The 16,524-nt window shown below is 36.2% G+C and overlaps 1 protein-coding gene across 1 annotated transcript; it reads left to right on the top strand.

Annotated features, from left to right (window-relative positions):
- Positions 1 to 1,740: 1,740 nt before the first annotated feature.
- crkl (v-crk avian sarcoma virus CT10 oncogene homolog-like) lies at positions 1,741 to 10,236 on the top strand. Its single transcript, XM_056446055.1, has 3 exons — positions 1,741 to 2,852; positions 5,039 to 5,510; positions 8,530 to 10,236. The coding sequence occupies exons 1-3, from the start codon at positions 2,542 to 2,544 to the stop codon at positions 8,662 to 8,664; spliced, it is 918 nt and encodes a 305-aa protein (XP_056302030.1). The 5' UTR covers positions 1,741 to 2,541; the 3' UTR covers positions 8,665 to 10,236.
- Positions 10,237 to 16,524: the final 6,288 nt, after the last annotated feature.

Here is a 16,524-nt window from a genome sequence, read left to right as displayed (position 1 = left end):
AGAACGAGAGGAACATTCCACTATTCATTGGGGCCCCTGGTTTAGAAAAGAAGTAGAAATTAATATTAAAATCTTAATGGACATAGCCAGATTTTACATATTTATAAAATAGCTGTAGGATGATTAATACAGGCTTCTTGGCATTGGTCGGGGCCCCCTATTTTCTCGAGGTCCGAAGCGGTTGCTTAACTCACTTTTTTTTTACCTTACCTCCCCTGGTTGTATGTAAGAGCTCTTATTTATTGAAGAAAATGTACTGTGTATTGGACATGATGCTTGTAAGATGACTTCCATAAAGTTGCTGTTTCATTTTAAATTTAAGGTTCTGTATTATAAAGTGCCTGCATATGTATCCTGAAAATAATCTTTAATGTTTTTCATCTTTAATAACCATTCAAGTCAAATTACTTTTATTGTCACATCATCAGCAGCACGAGTGCTGTGATGAGTGAAAAGCTAATTGCATTCCCATTCTCTATGGGAATGCAATTGTCAATGTCAACATATTCAGGGCTGTAAATTAGTCAAGTAAAGGCACAATCACACCAAGAAAATACATATACATAGTAGTAGTAGTAGTAGTAGTTAACTTTATTGTCCTTGACAGAAAATTTGTCACCATATTGCTGCAGACATTCCATAAAACAAACAATAAAAATAATACAAAATACAGTAGTTACAAAATTACAATGCTAATTGAGATAAACTCTTGTTAAAAAACCCACTGAAATGAGTACAAAGGATTTCTTATACACAATGTTAAACGCAGTCTGCTGTTGTCTTAATACTTTGCCATTATAGTTATTGTACTTCTTTTTAAACTCTATATTTAAAAAAGGCCTATAGGTTATACTGCAACAAAATACATTCTGGTGTAGCTAGAATGAGTAAAATGAGATGTAGAATGAGTACTCTCAATTATTAACTCAATGTACACTAAAAAATGCATTTTGAACTTTAATGTTTTACTGATGCGACGCAGTGGTGCAGTAGGTAGTGCTGTCGCCTCACAGCAAAAAGGTTGCTGGTTCGAGCCTCGGCTGGGTTGGCATTTCTGTGTGGAGTTTGCATGTTCTCCCTGCGTTCGCATGGGTTTCCTCCGGGTGCTCCGGTTTCCCCCACAGTCCAAAGACATGCCATTCAGGTGAATTGGGTAGGCAAAATTCCTCGTAGTGTATGAGTGTGTATGGATGTTTCCCAGAGATGGGTTGCGGCTGGAAGGGCATCTGCTGCGTAAAAACGTGCTGGATAAGTTGGCGGTTCAATCCGCTGTGTCGACCCCGGATTCATAAAGGGACTAAGAATGAATGAAAGAATGAATGAATGAATGAATGTTTTACTGATCAGAAATGTAAATTATGCTTGTCATCTGCAATCTCAAAGGTGTATTTTTTTCTTCAGTTTCTTGCACCGATTCATGTTTAAATTCATTGGGCACCAACATATCATAAATGTATCATAAAGTTGAACATGTGAAGCTCATTTTTACAACTCTCCATGTAAACAACGGATAGCCAGATAGGATGTGATTCAAGCTTGCCTTCCAAAATGTGAGCAAAAATACAGCACTTTAGAGCTTTAACATGCATACTCACGCTAGGCTCTGTCAGTGCCCTGTGTGCCTCATTATCGCGGTTCAGAGCATTTGAAATGCAGCGCCTCTCATTTCATTCTTCCTTTTAAGTAACAGGCGCTCGGGGCGTTCGTGACGGGTGATCAGACAGACCGGGAGCGCGCGCAGATCCGCCCTCCAGACGCCATTTCTCGGACGGTGTGGGGAGCTGAAGCAGCCTTTACACCAATCCCGAGAAGGAAAGGAGAACATAGAAAACTGAATTTTTAAGAAAGATTTTCTCGTGCTGTGGCGTGAAAGACTCGCGCGTCAGAAAGAAGTGGGCCGCGCAAGGCGGGAAACTTTATGTTTCTAGATTTTTCAGAATTCGTTGTGTGTGAAGACGTGTTGCGGGCCGCCATTTTTGTTACAGCCTTCGAAGTCTGCTGGGAGTCCAAATAAGAGGCAAAACTCTTTCGTACTTTTAGGCAGATCGCAAAGAAGAACTCGTTTTTGGAAGCAACTGACGTACGTCGGCTTGAATTGTCATGCTGAGCGATTTATTACCGTATTATGGCGTTGTTTGGCTCCTCTTGAGCGAACGGTGACAGAAGACGGCTAGCTCAGCTAACGCGTTATATTGTCTCATAAGCTGCAGCTACTTTCACGGAAGAGAGAGCGGAAAGGGGAACTTTGATTCCAAATACGTGTATTTGGGCTCGCTTTGGACTTTTGGGGTTATTTAAACCTCTTATAAGCCCGCCGCGAATCTTGTGTTGGTGGAAAATTTAGCAATGCATCAAAGTTGGTTGACGCCAGTCGCAGCCTGTCTGGTTAAACGTCAGGTTGCGGTTCAGTAGGACTGACGGGTCGAAAAGTGCTAACGTTTGATCGCTTGTAAGAATAGGCATTTGTTGTTTTAATTTATTGCTTGTTTTTGCTTTTTATTTCTCCCGTGTTTGTCAGTTACAAGTGTATTTTGAACAAACATGTCGTCTGCACGGTTCGACTCCTCGGACCGAGCCAGCTGGTATTTCGGGCCGGTTTCGAGACAGGAGGCGCAGAATAGGCTACAAGGACAGAGACACGGGATGTTTTTAGTGCGGGATTCGTCCACTTGTCCTGGTGATTATGTACTTTCAGTGTCCGAAAACTCCAAAGTTTCGCACTATATCATCAACTCTTTGCCAAGCAAGAGATTCAAGATAGGCGACCAAGAGTTTGATAATCTACCCGGCCTTTTGGAGTTCTATAAAATACATTATTTGGATACGACCACCCTGATAGAACCAGCACCAAGGTAAGAGTTTCATTTACTTTTGACATCGTCACATCATCCACCCCTCTTCTCGATGATGTGCTTTTCCCTCCCCTTCTCTTCTATGGCAAGTTGTTTAAACATTCATTTAAAGTAACCAGGGTCTGTTTCTATTGACTCATTTTTGTCATAGTTACTAGCTAGACTATATATTTTTTCAGTTGCATTAGTTACCAGTTATTACTCATCCACAATGTACGTTTTCTGTTGCAACAATAATACCCTAGTACCCAGCAGTGTCTTGTGTAAGTAGCCTGTTATTGCAACTGGAACCAAATTTCAAATGTTTGCAAGTTGATGGTTTCGGGATGTTTCTGGAAATGCTTTCGGTTTTACTTTTAATTTGACGCTGGCATTTATATTTAAGCTATTAGTAGCACATTGCATGGTTCTATTGTGGTCTGACTACTGTGGTCAGCTAGTAAGGATATTTTTGAGCAGTCGTAATAATCTTTTTATTTTTTTTTAACAAAGTGTCAAGTAAAAATATTAGTAGTTTTGACAAGAAATGTTGCTATTTACAGCTAGTAAAACTAGAATGACAGCAGTTTGTTACTAACATAATTCTCTTAGTGACTGGCCTCTAAAATGTTCTACTATCTGTACTAGTGTATTTAATTCATGCGTTTTGTGTAGCTGATTCAATTTCAAAGCAGAGCTTTGAATATTTAGATGTTACAATTAAAATCTACTAACAATCAAATATATTTTTTAAAGGTATTATAATATGACAGTGATTCAGCTTAACTATGATGATTTTTTAATAAGCTTTAGTAAGATTAAACATTATTTAGGTAAATATTACAACTTGTGATTGTAATGATTTAAGGATTTGGAAACTTTGTACATCTGTCAAAAATGGACATCATCTGCAAGTTTTTACAAGTTGATAGTAATGTAAAAGTACTGTTCAGTTTTGGCTAATTTGCTAGAAAAAAGTATCAGTAGTAGGGCAGAGCGATATGGCAAAAATGCAATTTTGATAATTATTTTCCATATTGAACAATAACAATATGAGCAATTCCATGCAAATGTCAACCTTGCCATGAAGAATCTTTTTTTTTTTTTTTTTTTTACCAAAATAGCAAATCCCTTTCTAAATGTTTTTTGTGTAGGTTTGTATTTTACAGGACTGTAAAAGTACTCAATGTCTGTCAGTTTTCTCAAACTATTATATTTGATTTACCAAAGTTACACAAGTAACAAAGGAAAGACGTCACACCCATAACAAAGCTTTTTGTCCTCATAAATACAAAAATGTAAATAATAAAATAAAATCAGTCTTTTTCGTTCTATATAGAGCCAACTCTTATCCTTTTGATTAGCATTATTTCCTTTGGGTTGTGCAGTTTAATTCACAGAATTTCTACAAAGTATGATGTATACTGTAAACTTGCAGACTTAGTTGTTTTGGAAAATATAAACAGATGTTTCAATATAATGTTAACATTTACTTTCTCTGTGAATTTATGTTTTGAGTTTTTTTCTGCAAATGTCACATCCATAACACTGGAATTGCTCATTTATATTTCAATATAAGATGCTAATCCTTCCAGATTTAAAAGAGTATGCCAACAATATCTGAAGCCACAAAAATTAGAGGGTCCGTTAAATAGCATAAGATATTTTTGGCCAATAAATTTTTGGTGGCCGAAAATTCGGTACATCTCTAATATCAGCACACGTTTAAACACCGTTGTTGAACATTTCTGCTGTGTGATTGGCTCTTAGATCAGTATCGAGTAAAAAAGTCCAGTGCTTATCATTGTTATTGACATAAATTTTATCGCGATTCAATATAATATTGTTTATTGGCCCAGCCCTAATCATTAGCATAAATTGATTATACTAAGTGTAAGCTATAACTATTAAAACTGCTTGCCATAGGTTTGGTGGCTGTTCAGTATTACTCTTCCAATGAGAGTAATGAATTAAACATCTGTAGTTCCCCTCAATTTTGTTCTGGTTCTTTATAAAATGTTCTCATTGAGATGTGCTGTATAGAAAAATTAAGTAATTTCCCTTTAAGATAACAGGAAGTTACTCTTCATGTGAAAGTGCACATTGAGTAGATGATTGGAAATTACAAAAGCCTTCCACTAGCTCTTAAATGCTCCTTTTCTAGTTTATAAGTCGATCCTAAATATGATTTGATTGTTGTTCTACAGGTACCCCAGTACTGCTCTGCCCAGTGGCCCTATTCAGCCATCCGGAGGACTTGGTGATGAGAACCAGGAGTATGTGCGGACTCTTTATGACTTCACTGGCAGCGATGCTGAAGACCTTCCTTTCAAGAAGGGTGAAATCCTAATAATTATGGACAAGCCTGAGGAGCAGTGGTGGAGTGCCAAGAACAAAGAAGGCCGAACAGGCATGATTCCTGTTCCCTATGTAGAAAAGCTGGTGAGATCTTCGCCTCATCCTGGTCAGCCCGTCCATGGCTCACGTAATTCCAATAGCTATGGCATCCCTGAGCCATCACACGCCTACGCCCAGCCTCAGACTCCATCTCCCATTCCTCCTGGTACACCCGGCGCTGTCATCAACCCACTACCTTCTATGCAGAACGGGCCAGTGTTGGCGAAGGCGATCCAGAAACGAGTGCCATGCGCATATGACAAAACTGCTTTAGCACTGGAGGTACGTGGCTAAATGATGGCTCCCATAAGCCAGTATTTGTGTTTGACACCAGCTCAGGTGTTTGATTGATGAGGGGCAATATGTGCAACCTTATGTGCATTTAAACGCATATCTTCATTTATTTCCTTAATAAAACCCAAATCTTATTCAGTCAGCATAGATTTCTACTGCCTTAAATGTTAGCTAATTTAAATGCAGGGTGCAGTGCTGGCTGCCATAGACATTTAGGTTGGTTAGATTTAACTGGTGTAGCGATTATACATTTTAAGGGATTTTTCCTTTTATTACATTTAGTCAGATAGTGCTGATAGCTTGGTAATGTGAAATGACCATTATTTTCTTTTGATGACACATTTGTCAGCTCAGTTTTGTTTTGAAGGGACTTTCCTTAGAGGTTTGTGCAAAAAATGCCTTGGGTTGAATGTTAAAGAATTAAATAGTGATCATTCTATTGCTGACTTACTGCGTTTTTTTACTTTGTGCATTAGACTGGGATTTAAGTTACTTTCACTATTATAGTCAGAAATTTAGATTGGCTGTGCATCTCTGCATAAATGCTTTCAGCAAAGACATTAATCACATAGCCCACGATTTCTTGGTTCTGTGTCCAAGTCAGTGTAGAACTCATCGTTGGCTTGTTCACGGTCTAAAAAAGAAATTCCATACTTTAGTCATCCCATCTGGCAAGTTCCAGCACCCCTCTATCCGTTCCAACATGCAAAGCCCTGTCCATTTGTAGAAAACATTACATAACCTATGTCTTAGTCAGCCTGAGAATGTGTCAGTGGATTCAGGTGTAGGTGCAAGAAAAAGGTGAAGAAACTCAAAGCTTAGGCTTGTCATTTAGTCCCATGTGTTTTTTTCATTGGTTTGCTGTTTTTTATGAGAGCAGCTTGTATATGGAAATAAGGATTATGACACACAGTTTATGGCCTCGAGCTAAATTGTCTAATTTAGAGCAGCTATTTCAAGCGTTTTGAGAAAATGAAGCATGTCAGTTACTGCATGTATCGTCAATTTATTAATGTGTTTCAACGTTGATGCTTAGATATTTGTAAGAGTGGCATTTCTGTATTAGGATTTTAATAGGTATAAACCAGTACTGCTTTATGCATTCAAAGAATTTCAATGTCTTTGAAAAATATTTTGTTCCTTTAGCTGTAATTTCTAGTGGGCAAGATATAATCTTTTCCTCAGGCTTTTCCTGATTTGTTTTTATAGGTTAGGGTTTGATGAAGTGTCAAAGCTTTCAGCATGCTTTATAAGAAACCAGTATAATGTTTCTTTCATATAAAATGGTCCATGCTGTCTTCTGTTTTCTTGATATTCTAAATAAAGATCCCATGATTTTTGCTGTGTGGAAAAGATGGATGGCATCAAATAATCCAGTAGTAATATTGGCTATTTAATGAAGAAGATCATGGAATTTATCATCTTTTGGATGAATAAATCATAGTATCCCTATCATTGTTACGGGTAACGCATTACAAGTAACGTGAGTTCCGTAACAATATTACTTTTCTAAGGTAGCGCATTACTTTAAAAAAAATTAAGCAATAATATTTGAGTTACTTTTTAGTTTAATTAATTAGCTTTTAAAAAATAAATTGCTGAATTAAAGTTAGTCACAATAAATCATGCAGTCAGTGAGAGAATTTGTTTATTATCTTGAACGCATTGAAGAAAAGGAAAAGGGGATTGTCTCAATGGACAGTGATTTTACTTAAGACAAATAGTAAAAAAGTAGCAAACACATTGATTTAAACTTTCAATAATCTATATACGGCATATATAGCTCTGGGGTCAAGAAGTTCTAACATAAGATTATCCTAAAGTATTATTTTTTGATGTGTTCTTTAAAGGTAAATGTAGTTGTAGGTTACACAGTGCATTATTAATTGCAGAGCTCCCCAATTAAAAAAAGAAAAACAATACGTTCTGAAAGCGATCAAGCCTCAGCCAGGTAATATAAAAGAATGCAAAATAACGTAATGCATTACTTGCTAAAAAAAGTAACCAAGTAATGCAACTAGTTAATTTTTGGGGGAGAAACTCAATATTGGAATGCATTACTTTCTAAAGTAACTTTTCCCAACACTGATCCCTATAGACCAATTACCATGTTTGAAAACATTCAGGATGCGCGTGCAGGGAGGTGGCAGAAAGAAGCCGGGAACGCTAGCATTTACTGCAAGGGAATGACATCCGATGCGGTACAGAGTTTGTTGTTGTCTTAGAAATGAGATATATTGACTACACATTATATATATTATTTACATAATGCTTTCAGCATATTATAACAGCTCATCACCCAGTGATAAGCACAGTGATTCGGCAAAATTAACGTTAATGTGAACGGCGTTCATCTGACAGGTCCATTTGCGATAGCACGCTCCCAATGAATGTTGGATAAGACAAAATAACCAAGCATCCAGCCCCAAATAGACAATCTCATTGAAGCTCCAAGTGATTTTACAAAAGAGAAGTTAAAGATCTACAAGTCTTTGGATGCCAACAATGTTGTTCTGTGTGGTCATGTGCAAGATATAATGCTCCAGGCTGACCAGATTCAACACTATGTAGAGCTAAAAACAGAGGTTCTGCTTAGCCAAAGACAAGGAAAGAAGACAAAGTTAACGTTATACAAGGCCTGGGTAATTAATCACCAACACGCAAAGTGATTGCATTCTGAGAACTGAACCTGTACGGCAGGGTATGTGAACTTGCACATAGAGGTAAAGTTGGTTTTATATTCGCACATTCAGACTTTCTCCTTAATAATATAATTTCATAAAAGTATTATTTGTAAACTCTAAATAGTGAAATCATATGAGCAGCCAATGACTATCAAAGTACAACATTGTTTACAGGCAAATTAGAGAATGCTGAGCCAAAAAAAAAGTAACAAACAGAAAGACAAAATGTAATCCAACATAGTAAAGCAAAATGGTCCTACTAAATGCTTAATGTTACTTGTGTCCTAACAGTTTTTTTTCCTGTTTTATTTTTATCCCCTCAGGTGGGTGACATTGTGAAGGTGACTAGGATGAACATCAGTGGTCAGTGGGAAGGGGAGGTAAACAACCGGAGAGGTTTATTCCCTTTCACCCATGTGAAAATACTGGACCCCCAAAACCCAGACGAGAGTGAATGAGCTGGGCCATGCTCTGTCAGCACCCCGTTAGCTTGCTGGACGCCCCATCAAGTCACCACCGGTATAATGCTTGCCTGCCAAGGGGCTCCGCTGTGGCGCATTTCTCAAGCAAACCATTTGCGTGGCTTCTGACTGTTTACAGCTCTGGAATCAAACGGTTCCTAATCCCCCCTCACTCGGTTACAGGCAAATCAGTATTTTTTGTTTTGTTTTTTGTGTCTGCCCTTCTGTTATTTTCACAAATCTGCCATCTTTACCTGTGACAAGGTGAAATGAGGCCTCCAACTTGACCTTGCCACTCCTGCAGTTTCTGTCTTTAGCTTTGACCTCTATGAGCTAAATGAGGCTATTAAGAAAGGGAAACAAGGGTAAATATACCCTCCAATTTGCCAACGGTTTACCTGTTCAGTCCAAAAATGTGTCTACTTCGTTTTTTGTTACATTTTAAAGAGTCCCTATGATACTTATCTGACCTTTGGCAACAGCCATGACTTGAAGATATTTCAGTGGCAGTTTTTTAGAGTAGCAACAACCGTGCCACTCCTGATTGACCTTAGGAACAGACTTACCATTTTTTTCCTCAACTAGTATGTGAGACTAGTCTACTGTAGCCTTTTTATTTGTGCCATAATAACTTATCTGTAAATTGCAGTAGTCGTGTAGCTAGATGGTTGTGGCTAGATTCTCGGGGGATCTCATAAATGGTGAAGGGCTTGCCTGTGGAGCTTTTGCATCCGGTTGGGGTGCCATTGATGGGAGACAGAGTCTGGGGAGTGTAAAGACGCACCTCATCTTTTTTTTTTTTTTGGACAAGCTGGAAGTGTCACCTGTGCAATCCTGAGCTCATCTCTTGAGGATTAGATTCTCCCTCATCCTCTTCTCCTACTCTGGTGGCAGTAAAGTCTAGATCTCGCTCTGCTTTATGACTGTTACTGCACATCACAAGGTCTAACTTTGATGCTTCGTGCCCAAATTTGAATCAGTAACCTGACATACACCCTTTTAGGTTTTGTCCATCTGTAATAATCAGTTTTTTTTTAGCCTGATGTTGAATCAAGCATTAACTCTGTGTGTTGAAATAAACTGGCATTTTTTTTTCTAAAAAGGGATTTAAAAGCCTGCTGGTGGCCTCTGTGCATGACCCTCTGCCCGAGAGGGTTTTCCCCCCTCTTAGGTTAAATGCTGCTTCATGTCGTGTTTTATTTCCGTCTTTTTGTCTATTTTCTTTTGTTTAAAATTAACTCCAATTTTGAAATTTGTCCGGTGTACATTCATAGCATCGAGTCAAGGCTAAATATTCATATTAAGCAATAGACCAACCCGCATCTTTTAGAAGTGCTCAGATAATTTAAGGTTTTCAGAGTTTTTCCTTCTTTTCTGTTTTTTTTGTAAGGCTTTAACAGTATTACTGTTCATTGTTTGACATTACAAGATATCTATGGTTTCGTTTGTTTAAAAATAAAAATTGTGCCTTTTATTTTCTTACATCATTTACATGTTAATAATATTTCCCATGCTGGTATTACCCATATGTACAGAACGAGTAAATAAATTTATGTCTACTTCTCTGTATGCGTTTGACCAATTTCTTGTAGATTTTTTTGTGCAACGGTGAATTGAGAAACCTGAAAGTCAAACCTTAAATCTTAAAGTGACTATGTTTACATGGACATCAGTAGTCAAATTATTTGCCTTAATCTGAATAAGACAATAATATGATTAAGGTGTTTACATGAGTTGCTTTTTGAATGTTCTTTTCATGATCCCGTTTTACATGTTATAGCACATAATTCGATTAACGTCATTGTGTCTCCACGCTATTCAGAGTTTTATGTAATTTCGAGTGTTTCATTATCAATTTGTTGACTTTAACAGCAGTTTGGCACTTTCGTTCAGGAACATTTCATGCATGCCCCCATGACAAATGAGACGTTGGATGCGAGTATGAACTGCTGGAAGAGTGTAGTTTTAATGGAAATTGATACCGCACACCAAATGGGAAAATTCATGATGCAGGTGTCTGTGGTACTGACTCTGTAGGTGCAGAGAATAGTGTCAAACAGCCGTGTGTGTGTATAGACTATCCTGTTGCAGAATGTGATATAAAATCCTACATGATGGTAATAGTATGATTGCAGTGTTTACATGTCTGTACTGCACTTCAATAGTTGGCATACTCCACATGTCTTAATCCGTCCTGTCTTAATTTTTAAGTAGTAATCAAAATTCGCTGTTTACAAGGTAGATGTAAAATGTAAACTTTAGAAACATCAACCCCAACTTGAAGAGATTGTATGACCTCAAATGAATTAGCCACAAATTTAAAATGGTTAAAATCCTCTGAGCATATTTACTTTAAGAATAGGTACATTGCTTACAAATAAAATTCTACCCGAGCAATTTCTGCTCCAGTAATTCCTAATATGTAAATAGTGATCACAAATGGCTGCTCATGTAAATCATTTAAATGATCTAGTCAAATGGAGTGGGAAACCTGTAAACAGACAAATCTTTTCTGGAAATTTCTTAATCCTAAAGTGGGTCGTTTCGAAGCCCTTGTTTCTGCAGGCATTTTGTTCACTGAGATGATGTAACAGCGTGTTTAGTGTTCATTATCTGGAACAAGAGGTTGGTTGCTCCATCTCACTTGAATTCTTTATTAGCACGAGTTGTGATTGTGACTTTGCCCTGGAGAGAAGACATAATTAAAAGATTTTAATGAAGTATCCAAAAAAAGCAACCCTATGCTGTGATGACCTAGAGAAAGTTCTGAAGGCCTTACTTTTGCTTTGCTTTTTTTTTCTTTTGTAAATCAGGATTTTCAGGTAATCAGGGGTATTTGACTGTGTGATGTTGCTGTAATGTACGCATAAATATAAACTTAAGTGATTTAGTAACTTAAATTGGTGCAATTATTCGCCAGTCTGGAAAGGACCGTTTGTGATTTGAGACTGCGCTTGTGTTTCTTTTTCTGTTGGCATGAATTGATCATTGCAGTCTAAAGCAGAGCTCTGTGCAGTAACTGGTGACAAGAATATTTGGAGAATGTTCAGTGAGGGAAAAAACACCTGGAGGAAAGAATTTGACTATGGCAGCAGCAAATTCGACTGCAGTTTGTTAGAGCTGCTTGATCATTCTTCCTGAAACGCCAGTTTGCTTACTCACACTTTCAGCTCATTAGACTTCACATCTCGTATTTTTTATTTTGTAATAAATTGGTGGTTCTTAGTCAGAATAGTCTGTAAGCGGGATGAGACCAGGTCTTGTTGATAATCAAACGATTGACTACGCAATACAAAATGTGCCAATCAATGCACAATGTAATGAAATATTATGATGGTGCAAAAATGACTCACTGTACCTTTAAAGTGGCCATTCCTTGATTCTTAAAGTTAACCTGAAGTTGTTATAACTGTTATAATGTATTTAAAATCTGTAAATGTTTTGTTTCTTCACATTGTAGGTGCATTTGGAAACAGATCATTGTTTATAAAACAGATTTTTAATATGAAATTTAAAATAGCAGAACTCTTTAAATTTCAATCATTTACTTTGAGGATATAACTCATTGTTCAAAACAGTCCATTTTTTTTTTAAACTACACGTGTACTTTATTTAATTGATTTGATTAAACTAATTTTATGTCCATTATATTGCTACACTGTAATACCCAGCTGTCATCTTTATCAAATGAAATGAGTGTAGTTAACTTAAAATTGACTGAAAGTAAATTTTACTCGTTTGAAAAGAGTTTTGAACTCCGTGTTGAAGGTAATGAGTAATTGAAATACCTCATTACTTCAACTTAAATGGAGTAAGTTCACAGTGCTCATAGATTTAGTTTTTTTTTTAACTCAAATGGTTTGTAGCAATCGGTTTCCTCAAACAGTTTGAGTTGCCTTAACTTATTGGGTTTCACAGTACTCAGTTGGTATGAGTTTTCTTCATTTATTACACTGCAAAAAGTGATTAGTTATTTAAAGTGAGTAAACCAATTGCCTTAAAAGAAACAAGTTCACTTTACAAAAATCAAGTAAACCCATTGTAACTTGGAACTGTTAAGTTGACTTAATTTTTATTATTATGCAAATCATATTCACTTTAAAAAAAAATAAACTAAAAGTAAACTAAACTAATCACTTTTTCCAAAACACATTTATTATATTAGTTTTTTCTAGCTTTTCTGTATCTAGCAAAATGACAGTAACTAAAATAAATCTGCTCTGTTAGACTCCAGTGTGTCTTCTAAATTCAATACAGCTATAATTGTAGATTGAAGCACCAAATATGTAATATTGCAATAATTACACTAATTATTTGAAAACAGCTAAAATAGTTTTGACACTGTAAAAAAGGATTAGTTGACTTAAGTGCGTACAATAAGCATAATTATAAAAATTAAGTCAGCTTAACAATTGCAAGTTACAATGGGTTTACTTGCATTATTTTGTAAAGTCAACTTGTTGCTTTTAAGGCAATTGGTTTACTCGCTTTAAATAACTAATCACTTTTTACAGTGTAGGTTTTACTGTTCTTAAATTGCTTCATTTACTCAAATGGATTAAGTTCACAGTACTCATTAGGATTAGTTGAACTTGAATGGTTTGTTGCAATCGGTTTCCTCAAACGGTTGTAGTTACCTTAACGTTTTGGGTTTTACAGGGTAATTATTATTATTTTTTTGCAGTGGTTCATCTGTAGCCATACATTCAAAATGTACTGGCATAATTCAGAAAAGCTAAACATCTTAAAAGGTTATTCATACGTAGAGATTTTAAAAGAATGAAACATTTTTGTGGTTGTTTTTAAAATAAATAAGAAGTCTGCTTTTTTTATTTGTATAACATACATGAACATGTTTGTTTTCTTACTAAAAACTATAAGCAATATAGTTGGAAGCAATATTTTTCAGTGAGAGTTTATTTCTTGATATTAGAAAATGGACTATGACTACGTTTACATGGACATTAGTAATCGAATTATTTGCCTTAATCTGAATAAGACAATAATATGATTAAGGTGTTTACACGAGTTGCTTTTTGAACGTTCTCCACGCTATCCACATTTCCACCAGAGTTTCATGTAATTTGGGGGTGTAACTGCTTTAACTGCAGTTTGGAACTTTCACTTTCATTCTGGAACATTTCATGCATGCCCCCTGTGACGAATGAGATATTGGATGCGGGTTTGAACTGCTGGAAGAGTGTTGTGTTGGAATTTGAAACCGCACACTAAATTGGAAAAAAAACTCATATCACGATATAGGTGTCTGGTCCTTTACCGACTCTGTAGGTGCGGAGAATATCGTCAAACAGCCGTGTGTGTAGAGACTATCCTGTCGCAAAATGCAGTAAAAATCCTACACAATGGTAATAGTTTGATTGTGGTGTTTACATGCCTGTACTGCACTTCAAAAATGCAACAAAAATTGGATTAAGGTAATCAAAACTCACCGTTTACATGGTAGACTCTTCAGAGTATTGTCTTAATCGGATTATTGGTGTCCATGTAAACGTACTCATCAGTAAAAAATAGGTTTTGCTGTAGTGAGAAATGCAGTCTCTCTTTCAAGCCAGATATACAGTTAGAAAGGCGTTTGCTGGTAGTGTTGGTCTAATGATTAATGCAAACAGGTGCAGATAAGCTTGACAGCATCAAACCGTTAGCCCAGGACTGCGTGTGTGCTTTCTGGACGCCTGACAGTCACAGCAATGGAGGAGCTAAAAATAAGGCAAATTGCGCAATTGTTGCTAGGCTTTGATATGTATTTATCGACATTTACTCTATGAAGCTTAGATGGAGGAACGTAGAGCTCATTTTAATCTCTGCTGGACATTGTGTCACAGATACAGAAGCAAAATTTCTGTGTTTCATGATTTATGTTAAGACTGCATGAAAGATTGCAAAAGAACGACTGATGAGGTCTTCATTTTTTGTTTGTTGTAATGGCAGAATTGCAGGCTAGACTCCAGATTTATTATATGTAATTTACTTTTAATTGTTTTAAAGGTTTGTAACTTTCAGTGGTTAAAATGTTTAGCTTACTGCAGTAGTGGTTAAAGTGCCCCTCTTATGCCCTTTCAAATTTTCATGCAGTGTGTGATGTATTTATGAACGTCGGCAAAGTTTTACAGATCAAAGTCCATTATGAAGTTATTGTAAACTGTGTTGCCAGGCATTCATAGTTTTATCTGTAACCAATTTGCATACCAGCCTATACCGTTCATTGGCCGCTCGCATACTTTCACCTGCCCCTAAACTCTGGAGCTGGTTTGAGTTGGCAGCATCATGGTAAGAAGGATTTATTGTAGAGACAATACAGTTATTCTACACACAATCAGCTTACATCTATAAAATTATTGTGCATACATGCAAACTCTTGCATCTATTATCCCACACAACATTTCATCTACATACAATATGAACTATACACTAAAAAAGTGATTAGCTAGATTTACTTAAAATATGAGTAAATCCATTATTACATACGTGCATAATTTAACTTCCAAGTTACACTAAAAAATAAACAATAAAGGTAAGCTGTTACTGGGACAGTAGCTAACAAGGTCCCCTTTGGTGCATATTAATACCTAAAAAGTGCAAATGTGTACCTCATAGTATCCTAAACGGTAAAAAAAAGTATTCTAAATTACAGTTATGCTCCTGTAAGGTACAAAAGTTAACGTTTTAAAAAGATACTGCGCCAGTGACACCTTTTATACCAATATTTCTGAGCATGTACAATGGGCTTTCTCACTTTTTTTTTGTTTTGTTTTTTATTTGAGTAAAGTCAGCAAGAGGTTTACTCGCTCTTTAAAGCACACTCAAAACAATATTACTGCTGCTGCTTGTTCAAATTACCTGTTTAAAATGAGCTGAAACAACACTACTTGTAATTTCTTTGGACAATTTATTTGTTTCATGTTCAGTCAACTTAAATTTGTAAACCGTTAAAGTTAAATGTTTTGTGTTGGAACAGCATGAAGGAATTGTGTCGGTCCGTTTACCTGCTTAGGGGATTTGTAGTACACAGTATGCATTACGTGGAATTGAATTAAGAGAGGGAAATGTTGGCAATAAAAGTAATTGTAGGTGTTTAAAGTTACTAGAAAGACTTGTTAGAGTTTAATCTTCACTTTAGTTTGAAGATTTAGAAGAGTTTCATGTAATACTTTGAGTTTTGAGATTACCACCTTGCAGACGCACCAATGCTTTGGGTGTTGGCAGCTTAATTAGCACAGAGGCAGTCTGTTGCTTTGCTCAGTGAGCAATAACTCCTCAAATTAGTTGTAAGATCAGTCTCAATCAACTGTGTATGTAATTCATGAAATACACTTGAAAATTTTTCTTGTAGTTCATTTAGGATAACTTCAAATAAAACTAAGAGACTTCAAAATGTACGACACATAATAGACATGATATTAGCCGACCTTTGAGTTTAACTAAGGTTAAATAAAAAATATAAATGTATTTAAACTTTTGTTTGATAAAATCATGTTGGACCAACTCAAATGCATTTAACTGTGTAAATAAGGTATTTTTAGTTGGTGTTAAACAAATTTATTGGATGGAAATCCTGCCCTCAATTAAACTGAGTTCATCCAATTATTTTATATTTGTATAATTATTTTATAGTTATTTTTTTGAGCGCAGGATGTTTATCTACTGGTACATTTTTTTACTTTGTGGTGCATTATGAGATCTTACAGCTGTGTAATCTGTGTATGTATGAATGAGTGTTTAAAAGATGTGTGCTTAGGTCGGGGTTAATCAATTAAAGTTCTCTGATGTTCCATGATCAGATGCAGGCTCAAATGTATCTAGTTAAATCAGCAATCCTTACTCAGCACGGTGTTCACC

The sequence above is a fragment of the Danio aesculapii genome, chromosome 21 (genome assembly GCF_903798145.1).
Source record: "Danio aesculapii chromosome 21, fDanAes4.1, whole genome shotgun sequence".
NCBI classification, from domain to species: domain Eukaryota; kingdom Metazoa; phylum Chordata; class Actinopteri; order Cypriniformes; family Danionidae; genus Danio; species Danio aesculapii.
The sequence above is the reverse complement of the archived record's forward strand: the minus strand, read 5'-3'. Positions and strand labels throughout refer to the sequence as shown.

What these genes read in the sequence shown, in the direction of transcription:
- crkl (XM_056446055.1), top strand. Translation starts at nt 2,542, where the DNA reads ATGTCGTCTGCACGGTTCGACTCCTCGGACCGAGCCAGCTGGTATTTC. An exon ending in CTGATAGAACCAGCACCAAG is followed by an intron (nt 2,853 to 5,038) that starts GTAAGAGTTTCA and finishes GTTGTTCTACAG; the next exon opens with GTACCCCAGTACTGCTCTGC. An exon ending in AAACTGCTTTAGCACTGGAG is followed by an intron (nt 5,511 to 8,529) that starts GTACGTGGCTAA and finishes TTATCCCCTCAG; the next exon opens with GTGGGTGACATTGTGAAGGT.